Source organism: Thyridium curvatum (genome assembly GCF_004353045.1).
Source record: "Thyridium curvatum strain D216 chromosome Unknown NODE_78_length_193489_cov_84.258686, whole genome shotgun sequence".
NCBI classification, from domain to species: domain Eukaryota; kingdom Fungi; phylum Ascomycota; class Sordariomycetes; order Thyridiales; family Thyridiaceae; genus Thyridium; species Thyridium curvatum.
Window position 1 is genome coordinate 149,771 of NW_022156833.1, and position 26,273 is coordinate 176,043.

At 54.1% G+C, this 26,273-nt stretch overlaps 9 protein-coding genes across 9 annotated transcripts; 5 read left to right on the forward strand and 4 right to left on the reverse strand.

Moving 5' to 3' along the window:
- Nucleotides 1–1,779: 1,779 nt before the first annotated feature.
- Nucleotides 1,780–2,961, forward strand: E0L32_010090 (uncharacterized protein; the record flags this gene model as incomplete). The annotated part of the gene is made up of 5 exons (XM_031132670.1): nt 1,780–1,792; nt 1,858–2,096; nt 2,156–2,214; nt 2,275–2,628; nt 2,754–2,961. 5 exons carry the CDS (start codon nt 1,780–1,782, stop codon nt 2,959–2,961), a joined length of 873 nt encoding a protein of 290 aa, XP_030990184.1.
- A 3,756-nt stretch (nt 2,962–6,717) lies between these two features.
- Nucleotides 6,718–10,124, forward strand: E0L32_010091 (uncharacterized protein; the record flags this gene model as incomplete). The annotated part of the gene is made up of 4 exons (XM_031132671.1): nt 6,718–6,761; nt 6,816–7,256; nt 7,321–8,971; nt 9,036–10,124. The coding sequence occupies 4 exons, from the start codon at nt 6,718–6,720 to the stop codon at nt 10,122–10,124; spliced, it is 3,225 nt and encodes a 1,074-aa protein (XP_030990185.1).
- A 530-nt stretch (nt 10,125–10,654) lies between these two features.
- E0L32_010092 (uncharacterized protein) lies at nt 10,655–11,156 on the forward strand (the record flags this gene model as incomplete). The annotated part of the gene is made up of 2 exons (XM_031132672.1): nt 10,655–10,686; nt 10,757–11,156. The coding sequence occupies 2 exons, from the start codon at nt 10,655–10,657 to the stop codon at nt 11,154–11,156; spliced, it is 432 nt and encodes a 143-aa protein (XP_030990186.1).
- A 484-nt stretch (nt 11,157–11,640) lies between these two features.
- Nucleotides 11,641–13,368, reverse strand: E0L32_010093 (uncharacterized protein; the record flags this gene model as incomplete). The annotated part of the gene is made up of 1 exon (XM_031132673.1): nt 11,641–13,368. The coding sequence occupies one exon, from the start codon at nt 13,366–13,368 to the stop codon at nt 11,641–11,643; it is 1,728 nt and encodes a 575-aa protein (XP_030990187.1).
- A 727-nt stretch (nt 13,369–14,095) lies between these two features.
- Nucleotides 14,096–15,260, reverse strand: E0L32_010094 (uncharacterized protein; the record flags this gene model as incomplete). Its single annotated transcript, XM_031132675.1, has 2 exons — nt 14,096–14,983; nt 15,129–15,260. The coding sequence occupies 2 exons, from the start codon at nt 15,258–15,260 to the stop codon at nt 14,096–14,098; spliced, it is 1,020 nt and encodes a 339-aa protein (XP_030990188.1).
- Nucleotides 15,261–15,595: 335 nt separating this feature from the next.
- E0L32_010095 (uncharacterized protein) lies at nt 15,596–19,351 on the forward strand (the record flags this gene model as incomplete). Its single annotated transcript, XM_031132676.1, has 3 exons — nt 15,596–17,074; nt 17,134–17,989; nt 18,045–19,351. 3 exons carry the CDS (start codon nt 15,596–15,598, stop codon nt 19,349–19,351), a joined length of 3,642 nt encoding a protein of 1,213 aa, XP_030990189.1.
- A 380-nt stretch (nt 19,352–19,731) lies between these two features.
- On the reverse strand, nt 19,732–21,031 carry E0L32_010096 (uncharacterized protein; the record flags this gene model as incomplete). The annotated part of the gene is made up of 3 exons (XM_031132677.1): nt 19,732–19,737; nt 19,805–20,623; nt 20,684–21,031. 3 exons carry the CDS (start codon nt 21,029–21,031, stop codon nt 19,732–19,734), a joined length of 1,173 nt encoding a protein of 390 aa, XP_030990190.1.
- A 1,179-nt stretch (nt 21,032–22,210) lies between these two features.
- Nucleotides 22,211–23,338, reverse strand: E0L32_010097 (uncharacterized protein; the record flags this gene model as incomplete). The annotated part of the gene is made up of 2 exons (XM_031132678.1): nt 22,211–23,025; nt 23,083–23,338. The coding sequence occupies 2 exons, from the start codon at nt 23,336–23,338 to the stop codon at nt 22,211–22,213; spliced, it is 1,071 nt and encodes a 356-aa protein (XP_030990191.1).
- An 838-nt stretch (nt 23,339–24,176) lies between these two features.
- On the forward strand, nt 24,177–25,291 carry E0L32_010098 (uncharacterized protein; the record flags this gene model as incomplete). The annotated part of the gene is made up of 2 exons (XM_031132679.1): nt 24,177–24,326; nt 24,386–25,291. The coding sequence occupies 2 exons, from the start codon at nt 24,177–24,179 to the stop codon at nt 25,289–25,291; spliced, it is 1,056 nt and encodes a 351-aa protein (XP_030990192.1).
- Between the last annotated feature and the right edge of the window lie 982 nt (nt 25,292–26,273).

Below are 26,273 nucleotides of genomic sequence, written 5' to 3' on the forward strand. Positions count from 1 at the left end.
AGTGTTCATCTACACGCATTTACGCAAGTACTTGTTCAGTAAGTCCTATTGGAAGTAACCCTCAAGAATTGATCTCGTTCTTCGCGTTAACGAGACACACTCTCGCAGATACCACCTCCGTAGACTTGAGACTTGATAACTTCCTTGATGCGACCTGCATTAACATCTTATCTGCACCCAACACCCTTTTTGGAACCTTGTGTTGCATGACGCGAGACGCTCCTCGGTAACATAAGAGTTGCAACTTGGCTACCACAGGAGATGCAATGCCACGACACCGTGGTGCCCCTTGTGCGGACCTCTCCGGCATTCCGCTTTTACTAGACCGGAAGGAAAGATATTCGACTTTTGTGCCACCCTTTTTGAAAGTATTTCTTTTTCTTCTTTGCTTGTTTAAGGGCCCCCGACGTTGTGCATCCCTCAACATCTTGGCCTTTGTTGATCACCGCAGTTGATGCAGGTCGTGAGTTCATCCGCTGAAGATCCAGCCGCCTCCCTGAAATGATGTTTGAAAAATGTGGAAAAGGGGAATCATCACAATCATGGGGAAAACATGATGTGTCAGAACTGATCGAGAGATCTTCAGACATGGGATCGATGCATCCCTGACCAGGTAGTTACATACTCCGTACTATGGGCAACTTGCGGACCCCTTTGCGAACGGACCTCTCTCCAGACTTTTCCGATTTGGCTCCTTGGATCTCCCTTCACCCCAAGACCGAGAGACTTGAAGAGTCCCTCGAGGTCCGCGTATCCCGTCAATGAATCTGTAGAAGGGAGCTGAAACTGTCGGTGAGGCCGCCATTGGATCGGCAACTGGTCACCGCCCCTCCGAGCGGTGTTGTGTCCCGTGAGGTTACCTCCCTTCTCACCGCCACTAACCCTAAACACGATACCCAGTAGTTGTTGTGGCGAGGGGATTCGTGGCTTTACTGTGGTCTAGTTGCGAGAGTCTACTCAGAGCGGAATTTGAAGCTGTACGTCTGAGGCTATGGCATGCATCTTATATTATTCATCTGCACAAGGCTTATCCAAACTGATTGCCTGCACTTGCGGGAAAGATCTCTCATCCGAGGACTGTTCCTATATTTTGCAGAGTATGATCCCTTAGACAGAAACAGAGGTAAGGGAAAGGAGAAAGAAAGAGGGATGACAAAGTTGAGAAAGGAAGAAAATATCAACGAAAACCAAGCATCTCTATTACCTTGATTAGCAGCATTGCTATTCCAATCATTAGGAACATTTCACAATTAGACACTACCGCAAGACTTTGCCTCTCAACTCTAGGTTAGTCAGGTAGTGTAAATCGTAGGTAGATGCTTGCAGCAGAAAGCCTCGCCTGTCAACTTAGATGAGCACCTGGTTGGCAGCTGAAACCGGGAATATCTGTATTTCATACATACAGCCGAAGGGATGACCCCGAAAACTCAATTGCGTCGGGTTATTGCTCCGCCGTGCAAAACTGACCTACGTCCGGTCTCAGTAGCTGTCTTTGTCGGAGAGGAATGACGGCTATCAATTTGTGTCCGATGTTCACCCCACTTAGGCAAAATATGGCTACACTCGGACAACTGCCGTTCGGTGGCAATCGGACTTGGAGAAGAAGCCTGTGCGGGGTAGCTTAATGGTCAAAAGAAGTCGGTAGCTTCACAAGGCACGGCGATTTCTTTGTTCTCCGATCAGTCAATCTCATAAAACATTTGAAGTTGCCTTACTATCGTCGTCTTGTTTCGTTCCCCAGATCCACGAAGCTTGAGCTTACAACACGAAACACACAACATGTCGTTCAAACGTACGGACCTACCCAAACCCTGCCCTGACAATAGAAGCCGAAGCCGAACTAACTTGGGGAAACAGGCCTCGTCCGTTTCGCACCAAAGAGTGATGACAGTGCCGTCGTCCTAGGCGAGCCTGTCCAGGATGACATCGACGTCGGCGCTGCCGTACGCAAGGGCGAGGATGTCAAGGCCAGGGTCTTCAGTGGCACCTCTGCCCTCAACCCTGGCTCATTGACTGATCGGGTCGAGAGCATCGGGAGGATCCTCTCCCCACTGGCCCAGAGCGAGGTCGGCACCATCCGGTGCATCGGACTGAATGTGAACATCCCCTATCTCACCCGTTGACCTCTTTCCGTGTTACTGACATCCCTACCCAGTACCGTGGCCATGCCGAAGAAGCCAGCCTGGCTATCCCATCGGTGCCAACCTTGTTCCTGTGAGCCAGTCCCATGAGCTCCCTGGGGGGATCAATCACATCTCTGACAGTCGCGACTAGGAAGCCGGACACTGCACTCGCCGACCCCTGGCCCGCGCCGACGCTGATCCCCAAGCACACCATCGCCGACGACAGCGCCGACTACGAGTCGGAGCTGGCCATCGTCATCAGCAAGACGGCGCGCAACGTGTCCGAGGCCGACGCCCTGGACTACGTCCTGGGCTACACCGCCGCCAACGACGTGTCCAGCCGGACGAGCCAGTTCGCCCAGACGCAGTGGTGCTACTCCAAGGGCTTCGACGGCTCGTGCCCCATCGGCCCCGTCCTCGTCTCGCCCAAGGTCATCCCCGACGTCGCGGCCCTGCGCATGCGCGGCCTGAAGAACGGAAAGGTCCTGCAGGAGAGCAAGCTCGAGTAAGTGACAAGCCCGCCTGCCTCGGCGTGCGATCCTCGCTGCCGTTTGGCCCTTCCACAGACAGCGCCGTCATGGTAGCTTGGGGGATCCATTGCTAACATGGTGTTCTTTTCCCCCTGGTCAGTGATTTGATCTTCAACGTGTCAAAGGTCGTCAGCTTCGTCTCGCAGGGCACCACGCTTCAGCCGGGAACTGTCATTATTACGGGCACACCGAGCGGCATCGGGGCCTTCAGGAACCCCAAGGAGTACCTCCACGAGGGCGACGAGTTCGTTGTGGAGATTCAGCCGCACATCGGAAGTCTGTACAATGTCTTTGAGAATGAGAAATAGATCGGACGGTAGCTAGAAGATGACCTGTCGGTTTCGTCGACCGAAGATCACAGGGAATAGATTCATTATAGAAGTTTTTCGTACTGGGATGGTCAACCTTCATCTTGTGAATTAAAATAGATATTCTGGTTTCTAACCTTCCTTCTTCCTTATCTCGCAAAGAAAAGATATGCACTACTAGCATTGAGGCATCTCCTGAAGCAACCCCGTTAAACAATGCTCGACCATGACTGATAGTACAAGTTGTCTTAAAACTCAGGAGCAGCTATAGATAATATGGCAAGTCCGTCCCCATCGTCTGTGACCTTTCCATCGCAATCCAGCCAGCCTCATGCATCGCCGCTTCCCCCATCCTCCAGCCTGGCGGTCAGAACTCCGAGTCCTCTGCATGGGAAGCTTGTTTCTGATGTTGGATGGTTCATTGGCACTTGTTGCAGTTTCCTGCCGTTGTCTCTGGATGGTGCTGTTTTAAACATGAAGCTGCCATTGTCAATTCTCAAATAACTCCTGCATGGATGATAATTCTCACTCCAAACCACTTGCCCCCATAGGGAGATCACACCAGGAACCATTACGTGGTCGTTCGTTTCCCTGATCCACCCACTCCGACATCTTTGACCTTGCCTTCTGTTGACAAGCCGCAGATAGAGCATCAAAATTGATGAATCTTGGGCAGTTATATCCCTTGTGCCTTAGACAAGGAGGATGCCAACAGAGTGACCATTCTGGATCAGTAGGCGACTCACACCTGCCCAGGTTTTGCCATACGTCCAGCACCGCCTCGACCCCTCGCCATCCATGATCATAGGTGTCCAATCTTGCCCTCGTCGGACAGTAGGGACAGACCCATTGTTTAATCTTGCCGCATGCTTGTTGGCGAGGCCGCCTCAAGCACCGGAACAAGTGTGCCTTCCAACGAGGCTGTCGGTGTCGCGCCAACTCTAGCCACTGATCACCCACGAATAGGTCAATGCCTCGGTCTTGTCTAGCGTCAACGAACCAACCAGGCATATATGAGTAGTCGTGCCGGCATATCTGAAACCCATATTTCATCATCGATGGACCTCGTCCAAGATACCATCTCAACCGTCGCTTTTTCGTCTGGATCCAGAGCCGCTGTCTTGTGTGGAGCAGAAGAGACCCGTCGACCACGGCGGCTTCCACGTCTAACTTGACTTTTCTTGGTTCAACGTCGGTCTCGACATCACACGGCGTCCCATCTCTCCATGTATACGGATGTTCGACCCAGTCAGTTGAGATAGATAAGGAAGATAGTGGTCGCCCATAGCCTTCGCCATAGCGAGATCGCAGCATGACTTGATACGCATCTCCAAACGTAACCCGGCCCAATTTCCACCAGCAGGGACCTGTTCGAGCTTGCCAGATACAAGTACGCTGATGATGTAAGATCCTGCAGTAATGACATAGGCTGTAGCCAGGGAGATCTCTCTCAAGCATCACTAGCAGCACGAATCTCTCGCTCTCGTTTGGCGCAGCAACGTGATCCGGCATGGTGCAGTCAGGTTCAACGATTCTACTGGCCTTCAAATCTGCGTATATCCCGGTCATAGAGATGATGGAGAATAGCTTGAGACACGTAAGGCCAAGTGAGGCGGCGTCCGCGGGCGGGAGATACGCCGCAACTTGCAGCACAAGCTCTGGAAGTTCCAACATAACCATACCAGGCAGTGAGTTCTATCTGCTCGTCCGTGAAAGAGAGAAAAAAGACAAAGGGCTTCGACTGCAGCTTTGCGATACCTAGGCAGCTTTATATCCGACGTCCCAGGTCCAGCCGGATGTGCTAACCTGGTTGTCTTAGAAGGCACTCTGGCTTGCCTCAGCCACTTTGGCAGTCCCAAGGAATAGTTACGAGATGAGTTGTTTAGAGTTTGTTTTTTTAACTGTGCATACCATCCTGTTTAGGTGCCAGAAAGTTAGCTGGTTGAGGCTTAGACCCGAGCCCTGAACCATGGAAAAGTATCTGGCAATTACACATGTCAGAAAGGCTTGGGGAGCCAAGGGAATCGCACTGGCTCAGCGTTTCTTGGTGCAGCCAGATACATATCTATGAAGGCACGGCCTTTGAGGAGTGTACGCTCTCCTGAGTCTCGACTTTAGGAAGGTGGAGGAGGTGGAGGAGGCGAATGAGGCGAAGGATAAAGAGAAAAAACCATCAAGGGTTATCCCACTACCTAAGTCTGTCTGGTTTTGCTGGGCCGTCAGTCCTTCTGTTGCCAGCCCATCAACTCATCCGGCCTTCAGTTGACCGCTCTGAGAGCTTATTGGCAATTGACTAATATAACATGTGATGTGGTCAATCAGGTTGGCTGGCAGGGGTGCCGTTGAGACGAGTAATCAAGCGCCCTGGTTTCGCTCTGATGAACGGAGGCGAAGGAGCATCCAAGCATTCAGCGGACTGAAAGATCTCATTACTCGGCAGGCCTTGGATCAAGTGTAGGTAGTCAGCGAACATTGATAGTTACAATGCGTCAGGTTTCGCAACTCGACTGTCACTGATCAATGAACAAGCCCCACTCAGAAAGACAATATGCAGGGCTGAGGCCGCATAATGGGCCATGCAGGCCGGCTCTTCACTGACGGACATGTTTGCCGAATCGTGCTTGAGGCCCCCAACGACGTGCCAGCCACAGAAAAAGAGGCAGATGTCTACAGAAAACGGACGATTCCCGCAGCAGCGGGTGATCTACCAAGTGGACACTCATCGCAGGCACGGGCCGTCCAAGCAAACTTATTTGGCGTGCCCCCCTTGCCGGGCTGCCCTGACCAACCAGGTGAGGGAGTCGGGGTTTTGAGGTGTTGAGTGGTGACTGTTGCATAAGGTCTATCCCCAGTTGGGCCGCGATATCTGGTCATTCGTTGCAGAAACCTGCAGCCCTCGACCCTAGCGGTCCTGCTCACCAGACAAGTCGACTTGGCTTACTTCGTAGCTGTCCAGTGGGGAGATCTGGTCACTTGTGCCTGCATGCGACAGAGAAATCGCCCACTGCTCGCCAAAGTGCACTTCGGCAGGATGGGCCGCAGCCGTCGTGGCCGATGAAGTTGCGGATGCTTATCATCAACAACGAAAGTTAAAAAGAAGCAGACAAGTCAGTGGCTCTGAGTCGCGTCGCATGTTGCCCATAAAGACTTGAGTAAAATATGTCATCGAAAACTCCAGGTACAAGGACCGTCTGTGCAGATCTTCGACAAGGAGAATAAGTCAAGACAGGGGACTCCCTGCGCGGGCGGCTATGGCCAGAGCAAATACAACATTGGAAGCACTTCAAGTCACGGAGCCCCGGAAAAGGCCATTAATTGGCACTGGTCTCCCACTGATTTTAGTGTTGGACCGACCTTGGAAGTGTGAAGCTCTCTCCCGGCGGCACCAAAGCTTTCCCTCGCATGGTCTGGTGTCTGGCAAGAAACTCCACTCCACTCACAGTGGCGCCTCTCCCCCACCATTGACGACACTCACACCTCCGGATCCAGATCACCGGGCGGCTACAGCCTGGATCACCAGTGTCTCGCTCCTTGTCACCTTACGACGAGCATTGTGCTTTTCTTCGCGAATGTTGCCTGCGCTTGCGCGCGAACGACGATCTTCTCAACCGTCTCCAGAACTCCCTCCCGTGTCTTCTCCTCGCTCTCGACTGCTTGACGTGCATAACCACATCTGACCCCGAGCTGCACGGCCTCCACTCGTCGACGTGTCCCGCATAGACACCCAGCTCTCAGGACCCAATCCCGTCCAGCGAAATGAACCCGACATACATTGAGAACAATAAACCTGTCGGCCTCCAGTAGATTGCGCATAGAATACCTGTCAGCACATCGCACGACAAAGCTTCGAACAGCACCCAGCGCTCGACCCGACCTGGCCGACCGAGTCTGGCCCAGCTTCGCCAATCTCTCTCAAGGTCCTTCGCAATCGCTACGGCCCTGGACTTCCCAGCCGACTCTGCGCGCGACATTCACTCCTGGCTGTGCCTCGGTTCAGGCACAGGCGCAACTGACAAGATGGCGCAAATGCCGATGCTCTCGGTGCCTCTCAAGGCTACCAACGAGATCGACTGGGTTGCACCACTGAAGAACTACATCCAGAACACCTATGGCGATGACCCAGAGCGCTATGCTGAAGAGTGTGCCGCCCTCAACCGGCTAAGGCAAGACATGAGAGGCGCTGGTAAAGACAGCACAGCCGGTAGGGATTTACTCTACCGCTACTATGGACAGCTGGAGCTCCTGGATCTTCGATTTCCCGTCGATGAGCAACATATCAAGATCTCCTTTACCTGGTAAGTCGAACGAATTCTGGCAGGCCTTGCTGTAACCAGCGCATTTCTGACTTTGGATGGCCAGGTTTGACGCTTTCACGCACAAGTCTACGGCGCAGTACTCCCTCGCTTTTGAAAAAGCCTCGATAATCTTCAATATTTCCGCCGTCCTATCTTGCCATGCAGCACTTCAGACTCGTTCAGAAGAATCAGGTCTGAAGACTGCATACCACTCCTTCCAAGCATCTGCTGGCATGTTCACCTACATCAACGAGAACTTCCTCCACGCGCCCTCCTCGGATCTAAGCCGAGAGACTGTCAAGACGCTTCTGAACATCATGCTTGCGCAGGCACAAGAGGTCTTCCTCGAGAAGCAGATTGCGGACCAGAAAAAAGTTGGTCTTCTTGCCAAGTTGGCAAGCCAGGCTGGCGCTTTGTATGTGCAGGCTATCGACGGCGTGCAAGAAAATGTGAACAAGGCCATATTCGAGAAAGTGTGGCTGTCATTTGTTCAGGTAAGCCAACCAGCGCTGTCCCAGTACTTGACTCAAGTCCCTTCCTTGATAGATGCTTACGACCAACAGATAAAAGCCAATCTCATGAACTCGATGGCACAGTATTTCCAGGCCATGGCCGACGACGATGCGAACTCGCACGGTATCGCCGTTGCACGCCTGCAGGTGGCGGAGAGTCTAGCTCGGGATGCTTACAGAACAGCAAGCAACTTCCCGTCATCGGTTCCGCCGAGCTCGAACCTCACTGCTGAGACCGGCGGCCTCCTAGCAGAACTCACCAAGCGGCATTTGTCCAGTGTGCAAGACAAGCTTGCAGAGCTCTCCAAGGACAACGATTACATTTATCACCAGACGGTACCGGCCGAGGCCAGCGTCGCTCCCGTTCCCAAGCTACCAGCAAGCAAGCCGATCCCTGTCAGCGAGTTGTACGCCGGTCAAGACATCCAGCGAATCACTGGACCAGATCTCTTCGCCAAAATTGTGCCCTTGGCCGTTACCGAATCCGCAAGCATGTACGACGAGGAGAAGGCGAAACTGGTTCGTGCCGAGACAGAGCGCGTAGACATTGCCAACAGTGAAATGGCTGCGAGTCTGGACTATCTCAGACTCCCTGGAGCTCTCCAGGTACTTAAGGGTGGTTTTGATCAAGATGTGCTTCCGGACGAAGATTTCAGGACTTGGTGTGTGGACGTCTCTGACCAAGAAGACCCGTCGTCGATATTTGAGACGTTGCGGTCCGAAAAAGAGAAGATTGTGTCGATCCTCGACCGTAGTGCGAAGCAGCTGGATATGGAGGAGAGCGTTTGCGAGAAGATGCGTTCAAAGTATGAGAATGAGTGGACTCAGCAACCCAGCTCGAGGCTGACCACCACTCTGCGGAGCGACATACGCAATTACCGGGAAGCACTCGAGGAGGCCGCAAGGAGCGATGGCCAGCTAGCCGCCAAATTGCGACAGAACGAGCAAGAATTCCAGGAGATGCGGACAGCCGCACAGCACGGCGAGATCGACGCCCTGTTTCAAAGCGCGGTCAATAAAGTGCGGGGGAAGTCGAGCAACATCACCAGCCCGGCAGGCGGAGAGCCCAACCTGCTCGATGATGATTTTGACGATGCTGGTCCAAGCGTTGTGGACCAGATCAGCAAGGTCGAGGATATTCTCAAGAAGTTGAATCTGATCAAGCGCGAACGAAATCAGGTCTTGAAAGATCTAAAGGAGAAGGTAAGCTGAGGTTGTATTGTTCAATTTGAACATTTGCTTCATTACTAACTGAATCGCTGTATAGGTCCACACCGACGACATCTCGCAAATATTGATCCTGAATAAGAAATCGATCGCAAACTATGAAAGCCAATTGTTCAAATCCGAGCTTGAGAAATTCCGGCCTCATCAGAATCGCCTGGTGCAGGCCACGCACAAGCAGTCTTCTCTCATGAAAGAATTGACAGTGACATTCAACAACCTTCTGCAAGACAAGCGTGTCCGGGCGGAGCAGAGCAAGTATGAGACGATACAACGCCAGCGCGCCTTGGCTGTCAACAAGTACAAACGTGCCTACCAAGAGTTCTTGGATCTTGTGGCCGGACTTCAGAGCGCAAAGCGATGGTATACGGAAATGAAGGAGACAGTGGAAAGCCTTGAGAAGAATGTGGATAGCTTTGTCAACAATAGGCGATCCGAGGGCGCGCAGCTCCTGAACCAGATCGAACAAGACAAAGCTACAAATAAGACTGCACAGGCTGAGGTCGAGAGAGACCGTCTGCGCGGGCTCATGGAGCGGATGTCGATGGAGCCTGCGTCCTCGCCAAAGCCTCCTTCCAACCGACCAACGCCAGCACCTCTGTTCTCGCCGGGAGCTGCCCCGAGATACCCCCAGACCACCTTTTCTGGCCAGTACCAAGTCCCTAATTCTCCTCCGCCCAATCAGGCGAACATGGCGGGATCGTATATGCAGCAGTCCGGTCAGTACCCCTCGCAGGCTGCATATAACCCCAGTGCGCATGGACGTATTCCAGGCCCGGCATCTCCGCCACCAACTCAGTCAAGCTTTGGAATCAACGCCATGCGGCCAAACCCGGCCTCCCCCCCGCCCACACAAACCACGTTTGGTCAGCCCGGCAGGCCGTTCTCCACCTACGGCAACCCTCAGGCTGCGCAGCAGCAACAGCAGCAGCATACCTTCGTGCCAGCTAATTTCGTACCTCCACCACCTCCTCCGGGGCCTCCCCCATTAGGGCCTCAGCAAACGTACCACGTTGGTTCCAGCGACTACTACAATCAAAACCGGCCAGGCTCGACTCAGCAGCAGCAGCAGCAGCATCAGCAGTCCCAGAATCCTGGTGACCCATGGGCCGGCCTCAGTGCCTGGAAGTGAGACGATCTGGTTTCAGTCAAGAAGCGCACCTCAATGCATGCCCAAAGGAGCTGGTCGGGTCGGACACGGGCGTTCTCAATGATAAGAGCTGTCTTATTCATTCTATGACTGCGAGGCCCTGCGACTCTTAGGGTTCCATGGTATGGTGTCAGAGGAGTAAATACTGGTGCGATTGCGTTTTTATGATTGCGATACTTTAGAGCCAGAGAATAGATGCAGATCTTTTGACGGGCTCCGTGTGCCCAAATGCGTGATATACGGATATTCGTGACAAAACGACACCGAACACCGAAAGAGGCATTGCACGACTGAATATTCAGCAGAATGATTTCACAGCTGCTGTCAAAATTCATTGCCTCCTGGGACTGCCCCTGAAACTGTCACATTCCAGGGTTAGGGTGTCTTATCGATAAGGAACAAGGACCCCTGTTCAACGCTGGGAATTCGACGACAACCCGCATTATCAATTGGCACATCCCCCCATCCACCTACACCAACCTCCAGCCCGGCCCTTAGACAACGAGTCCAAGATGTTGTCCTTCATCCTTATTCAGAATAGGCAGTAAGTGAATCTTCCCGGCCAGAATCCCGAAAGAAAAACAGGACGCTGACTGGGCCCGCCCCTTCCGCAGAGGCAAGACCCGCCTGGCCAAGTGGTACGCCCCCTACAGCGACGAGGAGAAGATCAAGCTCAAGGGCGAGGTGCACCGGCTCGTGGCGCCGCGCGACCAGAAGTACCAGTCCAACTTTGTCGAGTTCCGCAACAACAAGGTCGTCTACCGGCGGTACGCGGGCCTCTTCTTTTGCGCGTGCGTCGACGCCAACGACAACGAGCTCGCGTACCTCGAGGCCATCCACTTCTTCGTCGAGGTGCTCGACGCCTTCTTCGGCAACGTGTGCGAGCTCGACCTCGTCTTCAACTTCTACAAGGTCTACGCCATCCTCGACGAGGTCTTCCTCGCCGGCGAGATCGAGGAGACGAGCAAGCAGGTCGTGCTGACGAGGCTGGAGCACCTGGACAAGTTGGAGTAGAATGACGATGACGATGAGGATGGGGTTGGACGGGTCGAGGTAGTTTTGGGGGCTTAGTTGCTTACATCTCACGGGGAAGGGGAGCAGGTTCGCGATTGAGGAGCGGCTACGATTATGACAAAAGTACAGCATGGGACGGGCGCACTGGCGTTTTCACACTGGGCAAGTTTTTCCAGGTTTATCAAGTCATTAAAATGAGAAATTAGGATTCAGAATTCTGGCAGATAATCAACGCAAGCTAGAACTGTCCGGCCTATCGTTCTTCAAACGCACCAGATGACAGATGAGTGTGCCTCTTCGACTCGATAGGAAAGAGATCAACCGGATCCTTGAAAAATGCATATCGAGTTCCTTCGCCGCTGTCCCGCCCTCCCAAATGAAGACTGATATCACAGGCGGATCTCAAACGGACAACAAAAGGAATGTATTCTTCAACTCACAGCATCTGCGGGATGCATGGCCTGACAAAAAAGAAGTACACGCGCTACTCGTCAACTCCAACATTGCCTTCAAGACGTGCATCAGCATGCGCGTCTGTATTCGTCGCGTCACTGGTTGCCCTATCAGAGCTCGAAACCGGCCACAAGTCCAGCGCCGTGGTCCGGGGCCTATGGCGACGAACACATTTGTTGCCGAGGCGCTGCAACATGTCCTGCACCCGTGGTGAAAGCCTCTGCTGGTGTTCATCCTTTGCTGTTGTTGGCTCAGATCCGGTCATGTGAAGGTCCATATCGGCGACACATGGCGCCGTAGTGGCATCATCGCTCATCGTGCCCCAGCTTATTTTCCTCTTTGCGGATCCTCCAGATCGAACCTGGTCGATGTCGCTGCCGCAAGACAGACGCGACGAGGCTGTCTCGAACTCGGACTCGTTCTCGAATTCTTTAGCAAGCCTGTCTAGGAACTTGTCCGCATCTCGCTTGTATGACCATGACGGGCCGCGAGGATGAGTTTGGGCGCCAGCCGATGCCGACCTCGCACTCGGAGATGATGTATGGCTCGGTGACCGAGTTCCTTGTCGGCTGTCTGGCTCCCGAGATGGTCTGATCGAGAGCGTCCACTGTCCTCCTTTCCTCGGTGATGTATCGCTCGCCATCTCCTCACCGTCCTGGTATGACAGCCGACCTTCGTTCTGGAAGGAACTGCGAGCACGTTCGACGCTTCTCTCATTCTCCTTGTCCCATCCTGTCGTGCGCTTGGCGTTCTTGTTCTTGGGCTTTTGATTGACACTCGAGCTCTTCTGATGTCCCTTGCGGCGCTTGCCCTCCCTCGGTGACGGTGTGTGCTGCGCAACTGAAGCAGGTGACGAGACGTTCCTGAGCAGCGCTCGGCGGCTCTCGTGCATATGGTCATCCATAGGATAGTCCATCGAATGACGACGCGGCACTGTCGCCTCGTCTTGGAGTATATCTCCTGTCCTGTTGTTGTTTTCTTCTTTATCAGAAGAGTCAGTCCGCATACCCACCCGCTTTCTCCGCTGGGTGAGGGAGTTCGGGTTCTCATTTCTAGGGCAAAGCACTATGTAGTGCTCTCCGGCTATTCCACAGATCTTGCAAACATAATCTTTGCGAGGGGGGCAATCAAAATCGGGATCCATGTTTGTCGGGCAATCGACAAGCTGATGTTTGTCCTTTTGACCACAACGTCGACAGACATAGGTCTTCGGCGGAGATGATCCCTTGCCTCCACGAGGGAGACTGTCTGATTTCATGGTGTCAATGTCTTGCGAGCGGAGGAAAACGATAGAACTGCTGGAAGACGAGTCCGAGTCAATTTCAATGACCTCCGTAGGGCCAGGCTCCGGCTTGGCGGGTTCAGTGTGAGATGGGCTCAGCCTTCCGTCACCAGGGTAATGCCTATCGATCTCGACTTCTGTGAGACTGAATCGACGGGAAAGGGATGGGTCAACCTGAGATTGGGCCTGCTTCCAGTCCGCCACGGCGCGCAGGACAACACTCTTCTCGAACCCTCGGGACTCAAGCGCCCGGCAGAATGAGGCGATGTGTTTTGAGATGGTGGCGTCCTCAGAGTAACTCCAGACGCCGAGCTGCTGGTTGAGCCATGAGAGGAAAAGGCTGATGACCTGGTTCGGTGACAATTCAAAGTTAGTGAACCCCTGGATCTTGCTCTCGAGATCCGCAAGTGACGTGTTTTCAATGTCTTCAACCCCCAGTGACTCGAGGGAAATGGTGGTGTCCACGCTCTGCGCCATGTTTGGGTAACGTGTGAGGTGGGGGAGGTCAGACGCGACTTATATCTTCGTGTCGGGGGCAGATCAAAGAAAGTGATTCATAGGATACGTGTTTCTGAAAGGAATCTGAATGACTTTCAATCTCATCGATTCGAAACCCTTTGAGACAAATCTCATTGAAAGTTTAGTTCAAGGCACCCGGAGATCTGCTCACGAGCCGGTATGGAAGGCGCGAAGGGGCGTGCTGGGCAAGCAAAGAACTTGGCTCTCGTTCTCTATTTAATTTCACTATGTCAAAACCTCACAAAGGCTCTAGGTATGCTAAGGAAGCAGATTCTACCATATTCTGCTAAGCATACCGCAAAGTCCCCTTGATAACCCTTCTATTTAGTCTTCTCACACATATCTTCCATGTGAAATCGCAGCAACACCAATTACAAGGCGGCAGAAAGTTGAAGAGGACATCAGGCTGAAAGGCAAATTCGCAATCGATGAAGTGCTGGCTGATATCTCTACAGTGACTACGACCAGTGCAGTTCAGTGTCCCTCCTCGCGCAGGGACGTATCCAAAAGCCCAAATCTTCAGTATACAATATATCCTAGTGTGGGGATTACTTTCAGAGAAAAGGAGAGCACTTTGGCTTTGATGGTAACATGAAATTTTCCAACTTGCACGCAAGATGCCACCTCAACTCCGGGCTCCCATGAAGAACATATAACCAGGTCGTAAAGACGAAGATCTTTCCGCTCATCTTTTCAAGGCAGCGAATCTCTTGGCTAGCTCATCCACATCAGGGATACCATCCTTGATGTCATCCTGCTTTGCTGGTGCCTTCTTTGCCATGGCAGCATTGACCATCTTTTTGTTACTGCTCGGTTTGAGCTCCATAGAATTCAACGTGACTTTGGGATGTATGTTGTCTGTTGAAGGGCCAGGCGGGTTCACATGTAACGGGCTGCTAGGCCCTAGGTCTCGTGGTGGTGTCGCCTTGGTCAACTCTTGTTGAGCCTCTGCAGCTTTGGGATCGGCTGGCAACGGGGCCTCCAGATTCTTTTGTGCCTGGCCACCACTGGGGTTGTCGTCATCGTCATCAAGGAAGTCTGGTGCATCGCCAAGGTCCTCCTTCGGCCTCCTCGGCCAGTTCACTCCGTACGCCTTGGCGATCTCCTCGAGGTAACCCTGGACCAGCTCCTCCTTCGGGGGCGTCACACTCAACTTCTTGACAACCTTCTCAGAGACCTTGCCATCAGAGTTCTCCATGGCCGTCAGGACAAAGTCTTTGCCATACCTCTCGCCCAGCAAGGCTCGGACCTGCTGCAATTCCTTGATCTCGGTCTTTGGCGCCGCGTAGATGATGCTCTTGACAGCCTCTTCCAGGCCCGGGTCGCAGACGGGGCTATCTAACAAGCCCGCACGGGCCAGGAGAAGCTCGCAGTAGAGCTCGAGGATCTCGTGCAGTTCGGTCGTGATATCGGAGCGGATGATGTTCTCTACTCGTATGCGCGCGGAATCGACCTTTCCAACGTCCAACAGCTGCGCCATGGCTCTCCGCTGCGTCTTGGCGAGGGCATCATCTCTCTTTTGCACCATGCGTAACCTAGCGATCGACAGTTTAAGCTGCACCTTGATCTTGGTCTGCGCGGAGGGTCAGCATCCTTCAGGCAGCGATAGCCCTGCTTTGAAGATTGGGAAGCTTACGGAGAGTGACGACGCCGGCGGCATCTTGATCTTGAATATCAGTCTCTCGCGGGGAGACTGGTAGAAATTTATAGTCAAAGACACGCTGGGGGTTTGCGATGACTATCTCTGAGCCTGTGAGATATCTTGCGCAGGTGCTGGCTGGCGAATTGGTAGATGTCAGTGTGTCGGGTGTTGAGTTGTCGCAAGGCAGACGTCGGCTGTGAGGCCGCATGATCGCGGTGGTAGGCGGGGTACCTAAGTAATGTAATACTAAGGTAAGCTTCTTGGGCGTCTGTCTGCACCAGTGTCTCCACTGCAACTCGGCCGCAAGATGACGTACTTGCGATAAGGAGCTTATCACGAAAAAAAGTAGCCGCGATCTCATACGATGCCATTCCACAGAGCCCGTGTTTTGCTTCTCTCCGACTACGTCCGTCTATTCTTCGACTTGGGGGTTTACGGCACGAAGGGCCTTTAGCGTCCTTCTTGGTACGCATCGGAGAGCATGGATTGTTCAAGCAGTTCTTCGGACGGGCACTGGAGAACAACCCCCCGGGTCCGACCAACATGGCTCCCCCGTTGCGCCTCGGCCGGAAGCTTGGCGACTTCAAGGCAAGGCTGCAAACCAACAACCTCTGGAGACACATTGTGAGATACACCGTGGCTATGAACCTCACTCTCATCATCTCGGTCATACCAGCCTCCAAAGCAGTCATTGGGCCTTACTCCTTTCTTGGACCATTGACTGCTGTGTTCGGCCATTGCGGCCAGCGCGTCGGGTTGATGGTAGAGTCGCTCGGTATGGTCGTCATTGGATCCCTCCTGGGAGTCGCCTGGTCGAGTTTGGGCTTATATCTTGCGAGCCTGGTCTGGGACCGTAACATGGTCGCGTCTCACACCATCAGAGCCATCTTCCTCGTGGTTGTGGCCATCTTCCATGGCTTCTTCCGGTCTCACACCCCGCGTGTGTTCAATTTTGTCTTGTTCTACTCTTTTGTATCGACAATCATGCTGGCAGGGACTGAGAACTCTGTGTCTCGGGAGTTTGTGGCCAACATGGTCTACCCTATCCTCTGTGCCGCAGGCATTGTTGTCGTCGTTAATGTGTCAGTCTTTCCCGAGTTCTCGAGCAACTCACTCGTCACTACGACTATGGCAACATTGACTCAGACCACCAACACCCTGAGAGACGCGACACAGTGGTTTGTTTCCCCTGTCGCTTCTCCGAGACCGGAACGGACTCAATCACAGACACCCTTCCGTCATGTCCGCTCGGCTTACCATCGGAGATCACAGAGCATGATCAGCAACCCTTTCCAAGATCTCCCGGCTCATGGTACACGTGGAGATCCTAATATGGAACGACTGACCTCCCTGTCAGAAGAGAAGACCAAGCTGCGAGCCAAGTTGAACACCTGCAGATCAGTCCAGCAGGAGTGTACCTTTGAAATCACATTTTCCGTGTTGCCTCCTCGATGCCTGAAACCATTCAACGCATTGGCTATGTCGGCTCTTGTACAGAGCACAATTTCTCTGATCGGGGCCTGCGAGAGCAAGTTTGCCATGATGGGTAATCACCCAGCTGTAGACGGGTCGAATCAATCACTCAATGAGGCTCAGAGGGAGGCCCAGAGAGCGAGGCCTTCAACTAAGGAAAGCAGAATCCCGGACTCACCCAACCCGATCTCGAGTAAAAACTCGAGCCTGGACATCGCGATTGAAGACAAGGTGAAGCTTGTAAAGCCGCACCGAGAGATCAAGAACGGCGACGTGGAGGTTCTCGAGTTTATTCTGTCACATCTCAGCCAACCTATCAAGGAGTTCCAAAGAGAATTGGATCACGTCTTCGAAGCTCTCCTCGCATGCCTTGCGTACTGTTTTGATGCACCGCGTCTACCATCGGGAGCCTTCACCCCGCGCGGCATCCAGATAGAAGAACTCGATATACGATCCGCAAATTTCGCTACTGCTCTTGAGCAGTTTGAAGTGGCATCTGCATCAGCTCTCGAAACAGTTGCTATGGCGGACAGCTGGGAAGGTTCACAGGTAAGCGAGATTGTCTTTGAGCACATTTGTCTCTTGGACTCTGAGCTAACCCGATACAGGTCGACATCATGCCGCGAGTTGAGGTCTTCCTTGTTTCCTCCTTCGTTCTGGGCTTGAGACAGATTGGCGAACAAAGTCAGCAAATGCTCAAGCACGCTAGAACCTTGGTCGAGAAACGCCAGGCACGTCACGGCCGGAGAAAGCTGCATTTTCCTCGGAAATTCCATTGGCGTCAGTGGTTATTCTCAGGTGGAGAACAAGACGTCGTAATTCTCAAAGAAAACGCTCGGAAACAAGCTCGGTCCGGCCAAGATCTCGTCACTGCTCTCGATGATGACGACGATGAGACCGACCACCCGACACAGGAAGACAACCCCTCTATGCGAAGGCGCGACCAAGAGAGCGCAAATCCCCGGCCAGAAGCTGCCGCTCATGCAAGTGAACCAACCTTTGCGGCGATAGCTGCCAAGAAATCAGGCGCGAAGCCCGGTACCAGTAATACTCGGAAACTTCGTGTAAGAGCAGCCGACTGGATCGAGAGTATGGCCCAGTCGGATGATATACCTTATGCCCTGAAGCTTGGAGTTGCCATTATGCTAGTGACCTGGCCCTCGTTCGTTACATCCACGAGATCGTGGTACAATACTGTTCACGGGGTTTGGGCGCCCCTGCAACTGGTACTCGTTTTCGAGGTTTCAATCGGCACTTCACTATGGGTTTTCGGGGTCAGGGCAGCCGGAGTCGTCTTTGGATGTGTTATGGGCCTCCTATCATACCTTGTTGGACGAGGTAATCTCCCAGCTCTGGTGGTATTTTTGCAGCTCGGTATCATTCCCTCTGCATATGTGCAGCTTGGAACGCCTTATGTGAAGGCGGGCATGATTTCTGTGGTATCTATGACTGTGGTTTCTTTATGTAGGTCTTGTCACAGCCCACCCTCCCAATCCGGTCCACTGATGATCTATTGCAGCCACTGTCGACCAAACTGGTCCCGCCTGGGAGAATTTTGTCAAGCGTCTATGTGCTTTCCTGGTCGGTGGCGCAGCAGCGTTGCTCGTTCAAGTGATCATCTATCCCGTGCGGGCGAGAGAACGACTTATTGAGTCTATATCGTCCTGTCTCGACCAGGTGACCAAGATGCAAGCAGCAGTGGCCGTAGGCATCGACAATCCGACCAAGGTTGTTTTCCGATCCAACCAGCTTCATGCAAGATTCAGCAGGGCCAAAAACAAAGCGACCGCAGCACTCGGCGCCGCAGACACCTTCCTCCCCTTCTGCCTCACAGAACCTAGACTGAAAGGGAATTTCGACGATCTCCATCCCATCTACAAGGAGATAATCTACGTTCTGTACCAAATCATTGATCGCATGGACAATGTCGTGCAGCTGCGCAGAGCATACGGCAGCTCTGTCTTGGAAAAATTGAACGAGCAGGTCTACGGCCACCGCCGCAACGTAGCGGCCAGCGTCACCCTCGCCCTGTTCGCGGTCAACGAGGCCCTGGTCACGAAGCTGCCGCTCCCGCAGTTCCTCCCTTCAAGCCGCCTTGCTCAAGTCCGGCTCATCCACCGGGTAAGGGAGCTCGTCGCGGGGGAGCCTCTCGCCACGGACCAGCTGCGGCGGACGAGCATATTGGGCATGACGCCGCCGTCGCCACCCGTCCAGCCCGTGCCGCTGACGGAGAGAGCGGTCCGCAGCATCACGGAGGAGAACTTTCTGTCGTGGAGCGCGGCGGCCGCGGGCCAGATGGAGATCATCGAGTACCTCGAGGAGCTGGTCGACCTCGCCAAGCTGCTCGTCGGCGTGTCGGCGTTCCGGGCCGGCCTGCTCGAGCAGCCCAACTACCGGCACTACGTGGGCCGCATCAAGAAGCGCGAGGCGCACCTGGAGCAGTTCAACCGCTTCGCCGCGAGAGCAGCAGCGAGGGGCAGACGCGGCCGCCGTAGGGACGACGACAACTTTGCTGTGGAGGATGATGATGATGACGACAACGACGACGGAGATAGCGACGGCCGGGGCCCGGACGACGATGTCTATCTGCGCAAGTGCGAGACTTTTGACCCCACGGGCGGGATGGGGGGTTCTTTCCCTGCCTCGACTGGGCTGAGCCAGCGCAGGTTCTCATCGAGTGCGCTGCCGTCGAGTCTGTTCAGGGTGGGCACTAGGTTGAGACAGGGAAATAGCATTGAAGAGGGCATGTCGGCTGCCGAAGAGCGGAGGCAGGCCCTTGGGCGTCATGGCAGGGGCAAGGGCAAGGGCAAGGGCAAGGCCAACTGATTAAAATGAGCAATGGCACTGGGTCATTGAGTGAACACTACTGAATAAATACTTTCAATGCGAATGTTGAACGCAATACTCAATTTTTGTAGAAATTCTCGAGAGGTCCAGTACCAATTGTGACGCTGAAACCCAAGGACGTGTTTAGAGCCCAATTCAGTGCCAACCCCTTGCTCCAATGAAGTAGCATGTTCATGTTAAACTCCCGAGACGCCACACAGTTCCCATGATGGGGGTATCGTTCGCAATGTCAGGTCCAAGCCGACCCACCACATTGTGCCAAATCATCCTAGACGCCAAAGCCACCACCGTCACAGACAGCGAGAAACGTGCATCGTACACCGATCAAAGGAAAACCAGAAAGAAAGAAAAACACAAGCTCAGAACTGTTGTCAACACATGTTAGTACTCACCCGTCTGAAAGGAAAGAATGCAAACAACGTCAAGACTTACCAGCCTCAGGCTCGTGTGAGAGCCCATCCGCGTGCCGTTGAGCATGGCGCGGGACTTCTTGGGGCGGGCCTGGAGGCGGCGGAACGCCTCCTGGATGTGTCGGCCCTCGACGGGGGCGCGGCCCTCGCTGGGCGGGTCGAAGAGGCCCTGGGCCAGCTTGCGCTTCTTGCTGCCGGCGGCCGCGTTCTCGCCGCCGGTGCGCTCCTTCATCAGGTCCTCCTGCTCCTTGATCTTGAGGGCCTCCTCGGTCAGGGTCTGGACCATCTCGAAGGTGAGGAAGCCGAGGATGTCGACGATGTCGTCGGACGGCTTGCTGTCGGTGACGAGGCCGAATCCGGCCCACTCGCGGAACCGCTTGCCCTTGCGGTAGGTGAAAGAGGCCTGGCGGTACTCGGACCATGTGACGTACTCCTCCCGGGTCATGACCTTGGTGCGCTCGTCGGCCTTGCGCAGGCGCTGCAGGGTGATGTAGTTCATCTCTTCCTCTTCTTCGTCCTCTTCGTCATCGCGCTCGGGTACCTCTTGGCTGTAGTAGGACGAGGGCTCCCAGAGCAGGCCGACTTTGGCCTTCTTGTTCTTCTTGGCGGTCTCATCGACGGGCCCGCCGACAGGGCCACCGACGGGGTCCTCGCCGGCGCCGAGATCCACATCGCCACCTTTATCGTCCGAGTCCTTCACGTTCTTGCGGACATCCTTCCACGACAGGAAGGTTCGGAGACGAGAGACTTTGGGGGCGTCATCGCGGATCTGAAAGATGAGGTCATTGATGGTGATTGATCGCGAACCACGGCGCGCAGCCAGTTCGGTGCAGCTGCGAAGCTTGACAGGCGGTCAGCGACGTGTGCAAGAGGAATGTATGCAGAAGTGCCCGTGACCTACAATTTCAACGACTTGCTGTCGAACAACCTCCTCAATGATGCCGGTCGTCTCAACCGAAGGCTCGCCGGTCTCTCCAGAGACGTACATCATCTGTGCAATTTGTTCTCGTAAGTCTGACCTGAACTGTTCCATGGTTTGCTCGAAGGGAGCTTCGGGGTTGGTCTCATCGTAGACATGACGGAAAGGATCTGCCTCCAGCTTTGGCGGAGACGGTGGTGGAACGGGGGTCTCGAAATCAGGGGCTTCTTCATCACTCTCATAGTATTCTCCATCTTCGCAGAGATCAAACACGGTCGCGTTGACAGGACAGCCGCCTTGAGTGGCAGGGTCATTGCTTGAAGAAGCCATGTCGATGATCTGTTGCAAGAGAGAGATTTGAGAGCGGAGGTGCTGGGAGGTGGAGGGCAGACTTCGAGCTGTACTTCAGTTCTCGAGATGTTGTTGCGGGGCAGATGGTTCAACTTGATCTTGATCTGAAGGGAGAGTAAAGTGAAATGCGAAGTGGATGTAAGGTGAGAGGGATCAGCCAGAGGATACTGCTTTATATCGGAAACAAGAGAATGATGGCCTCGAACTTGGACAGCAACGCGTCCTTGTTTGGGGACTGATTGCGAAGCCTCGTAAGTTTGCCAGAGGAATTGCAAAGGCTCAGGGTATCGGCCAAGCCATGATTCTCTTCCACTAGTCCTGACTCTTTATGACTTTCTATTGACTGTAACACGCGATACAGCCGGCAACCCACACTCAAAGCCTCACTTGAGGCAACAGCGGTGCGAGGAAGGCTCTGTGATTCTGCGAATGTGAAGGAATGATTCATGGCGGGGAGGATGACTGGGCCTTGAGAGGGGCAAAGGGCCACAAACCTGCTGAATCTCCTGGCGATACTTGTATTGCTTTCCATCTTTGTCCGCCATCTTGACTCCTCAGCCTAGGCGCACCAGAACAACCGATGAGTTGAGTGGCAGATGCGAAGATCTGTAGGTACTGTCGACAGCGCTGGGGTCGTCCTCGATCGCAAGGCAGATAACAAATTGTGGTAAGCAAGTAGCAAAAGAAACGAGCTCGATGAGCAAATAGTGCTCTTTGCAAGCAGAAGCTAAGCAAGGTTGAGCGATGATATCGTGTTGTGAGGATCTCCAACTGGCGCGAACTCGGAGTCTGGAGATGGTTGCGAACTAATCTACTGTAGGTAGGTCAACGCAGCCGTGGCTGTAGGTCGTGAGTGGGTCCTGAATCGCGCTGTGGGGCCTTGCGATTGATTGAGGGTTGGTGTAGTTACAATGGTGTGCAGTGTGTGCAGTGCGTGCACTGATGCACAGTAGCAGTTCGCTAGTGCTACACACAAGTACCTCCTTTGCCTAGCAACTCCCCGATTTCCAACACCACAACCCCCCCGAGAGTGACAGGTTCCTCATGCACAATCTTCAAACTTATAATGACTGTAAAGCATATGAATTTGGTGTCGTCCTGTTCATAAGAAAAGGGGTATCACTACAAGAGGGCTGTTTGCCACTGCAACTCTACTACTCATCGCCTGTCCCACGCCTTGAAACCTTGCCCTCGCCAGCCCCAGGCGATGATGTAGTGGCTTGCCAGCAGGTCCCATTCTTCAACCTCGTCCAACCCTTCCAGACTGTTGACTCTCTCTTTTTCTTCTTCGGGTATCCAAGTAGTCCATATGTCCTTCACCGTTAGTTTCCTTACACTCTCGAAGCCTGCCTCCTTCAGCCTCGCCTCTTGCTGGCTTGGATTTCGGTAGGATGCTAGGGTCGGCATAACGATGCCTCGCGACCCCAGGTTCGATATCATGACCTGGCCGAAGGAGTCGTCGGGATCCGTCGGTTCGTAGATGATAATGCCAAGGTCGACTATTTTGTCCGTGAACCACTTGATGACATCCTTGGCCTCCGACGTCTCGAGATAGCAGAGACAGCACTCGGATATCAGCAGCGTCGGGATGTCGGTCCTTAAACCATCCATAGCCGATAGGTCTGCGTGGGCCAGCTCACGAAGATCTATGCCATGGCACCAGTACTGATTTCCATCATCAGTCTTTGCCTGCCAGGAACCCTTGTCGCCAACGCTGGGACTGGGGAGAGCTCTCATGAGCAGCGGCGTAGCTTTGACAGTGTTCAGCTTGCGGGTGCAGATCACAGGGAAGTCAATCTCGTGATAGGTAACGCCCTTGGCCTTGGCCTCGGAGAAGAGACGCAGACTGCGCGTGTCTGTGCCCGCGCCGAGGGAGATGATCTGACGCTCTGACGACGCTGATGACAAGCCATCCGACCCGAAAATGAATGAGTCTATCAGGATGTCAAGAGCAGTGGTGCGGGTATATGTCCCTGGAGTGAAGTTAGTAGAGACTAGCAACTCGCCGTCGTCGCTCGTCGCTCACGCACCTCTATTGATGATGGGCAGTCTGCGAACAGGGGCACCAGGGCCGCCTTGGACAAAGAACTGCGCGAAGGGGTCATTGAGAAAGCCAACGTCGACAGCGCTTAGGCGCGACACTGCGGCATCTGTATCTGTTCCTTGAATCGTGGCGTCGTGTCCAGGGCCACTCGTTGAAGACGTGCCTCCACGGCCTCGGTGGCGACCACCCCGCCCACCTCTCGCACTGCCTCTCAGCGAGAGGAGGTTTGGTATTGAAGACATGCGGCCGTTGATCAAAGCGATGTTGGGTCGGTGGCGCGTTTTGGCCGCGGTTCAGTCTGTTCGGTTTTGTACTTGTAGATGGTCGTCCCCAGGTTACCTAGGTCAGGTACCAGTGATCCTAGTAAAAGTGTCTCAAAAAGGACAGTACCTAACGTGGGGCGCTTGGGAGCGGGAGGGGATGGCCAGGCCTGACGTAGTTATGGAGTGTCGTACCGTAGCTACCACCTAGGCATGCTAGGCTCCCGACAGGGCTGGGAGAGAGGAGGGACCACCATCAACCCACACCTGCTGTTGGAAAAGGGCATACAGAGTGATAACCAGCCCGTATTAATTCCCCACGAAGGATCTACTTGCTTGTACTTGCATTAGTTGAGAACACTGGCTGGGAAGATCAAGTCTGGGATCTAACTGGATTGATCCTCACAACTTCGTAAGCGACTACATATGTACAAGTAGGTAAGTACCTAACAAAGTACCGGGCTGTCCCTCCGAAGCGTGTCGGCATCCACGCGGCACAGTGGGGCTGTGCACCAAGTTAGAAGCTCTGACACGGGCTTTCGCCCTGCAGACCCGACAGCCCGGCCTATCCGCTACGCCCGATGGGAGTACATTGAAGTACAGCTAAACGTCAGTGGCCCACAAGCTGTCTGCCTAATTTTAGCGCCTTCGCCTCCCCAAACGCCGTTAAAACCGCCTCCCCGGCCTGTCTAGGTCTCGTCGTTTGCTTCTTCCAATCTGACATCTTACGACCCGATGCTGTGAACCGTGTTTCCTTCTGTTAATTCGACCTCATTCATTGGAATCTATCACTCAGTACCACTTGAAATCATCGACAACAATGTACAGCGTGTTGGCTTCGGGAGCCGCCAGCCTAGCCAAGAGGGCTGCCGCTGGCGACGACGGTGGCCATAAATTCTACCAGCTCCCTCCCTGGGCTTACCTCGTCCTCCTTCTCACGGCCATCGCCTTCCTCCCAGGGTTCCTCTTTGTAAGTCTGAATCGTGTCCGTGTCGGTTTCTTCAAGTACCACTAACACGACCACTGTAGGTTGGCTACACTCTTCATGGCATCTATCCCATCCTGGCCATGGTGGAGGACCCCCATCCTCCAGCTTACGAACCCCTCGCCTTGAACGAGGACGCTGATGGCGCCCCTGCCACTCCTGGCAACGAACCCAAGGCTACGACCTCGAGTCTTCGCAGGACGAACCGTCTCCTCTTCTCGACTGCTGGGTGGCGTGCCAACTTCCGTGGCTTGCTGTGCTACCTCTGCATTGCACTCTGCACCAGTATTGTGACCGGCATCTTCACCGCCATCCCCTTTGTTCCTTCGCTCGTCGGTGTTTTGCTGGCTGGCCTTGCCCTCGTCCAGCTGACCACCGCCTGGGTGCACATCGTCGTCTCGGTCCCCAGCAGCCTGCCGTTCTGGAAGCGGCTTCCTCCTTTCCGACGCACCTTTGAGGCTACTTGCGTGCCCGTCTTTGTCAACTGGGCAGCTTCCTCTGCTCTGGGCTTGATTGTGTGGCTCACCGCTGCCGGCCTCAAGCTCCCCGTTTGGGACTACAAGAGGCCCAACGAGGTTCCCGTCGGGGACAGCAGCATGATTTGGAAGGACATCGTTGTCATACTTGTCTTCGTCGCCTTCACAGCCCTGGTCGTTGTTCCCACCCAGGCCGTGCTCATCCGCGTGCAGGCGAGCCTGCTGCCTCCCGATGCCGACACTATCGTGCCTCTGGACCGCTCCTTCGGTGGAGTCGTTGAGCCTCTTATTGTCGGTGGCAAGGGCTATGCCTCCTGGATGGCGGCGTTCAACACCTTCCCGCGCTCTTCGTGGATTCGACTGTACATCCTCTATGCCAAGATCGCGTTGGTCACGATTGCATTCTACGGTCTCGTCATTGCCGTCATTGTCCCAGAGGTCGTGCTCATGTCGAACAAGACCAAGCGCAACTAGACTTTACGCCTGTTCTCCCGTCGTAGATCACCTACACGTGGAGTAGACGTGTGCAGAGTTCGATGAACTGCTGATTTGCCAGATGTCCCACGGCGGGTTCATGATGCCAGGAACGCTGCATGGAGGGACCGGAGGTCGCGGTACTGTTTTGAAACCAACCTCAAGATGATAGAGTGTTGGCATGATCGTACTGTGAGGGAGAGAACGCTTGGACGTCCTCGCGCATTAGGATGAAGCGCAACTCGATGTTGTGTACTTGCCTCGATTTGAGCAAAGTAGCCTGTCAGATTTACCCCTGGATGAATACATTGTTGTCTATCCCTTACTGAAAAGTCTGTGATATGTTGGAGCTGCTTGGGGTCGGTTGGTGTAAGTCAAGCCAAGCTTGCAGGGTGGAACCTTTTTGTTCCACTGTCAAGTAGGTGTATGTAAGAGCAGGGCTCACACTACAGCATATCATGGCAGGGCCTCCGGACATACTTCCAAGGTTTTCTTTCACCACGATGTTGAATTCGGGGGAAAGAAGAGGCGGCCAAGTTGTAAGATTGTTACCATCCACTGCCTAATAATGGGAACAATGTCAAGGGCAAGGGGGGCAGACGCGACCAGTTGGGCGGCGCCAGGACCGTGGCATCCCCGACCCGCCCTCCGTCATCCGCCGCCCTCCGCCGCTCTCCGCCACCGAGCTTCAGGACAAGGACGAGGACGAGGACGAGGAAGAAGTTGCGGCCGCCGCCAAGGCTGAGCTCGAGTAGACCAATGCGTTACGACGAGTTGAATGGGACGGATGAATGATGGTTTGTTTCCCATCCACTGAAACAGCACCTCGGCAGTGAACAAGCGTCAATGCGGGGAAGGAAGTGGCCTAATTCTATGCCTCCATTCATGCACTAGAACAATGGAACTCTCCTCTATTGACCCATCCAATAGAGCACACGCGTGCGCACGTGACGGGGCCAATGGGCAACACCAGCATCCTTGA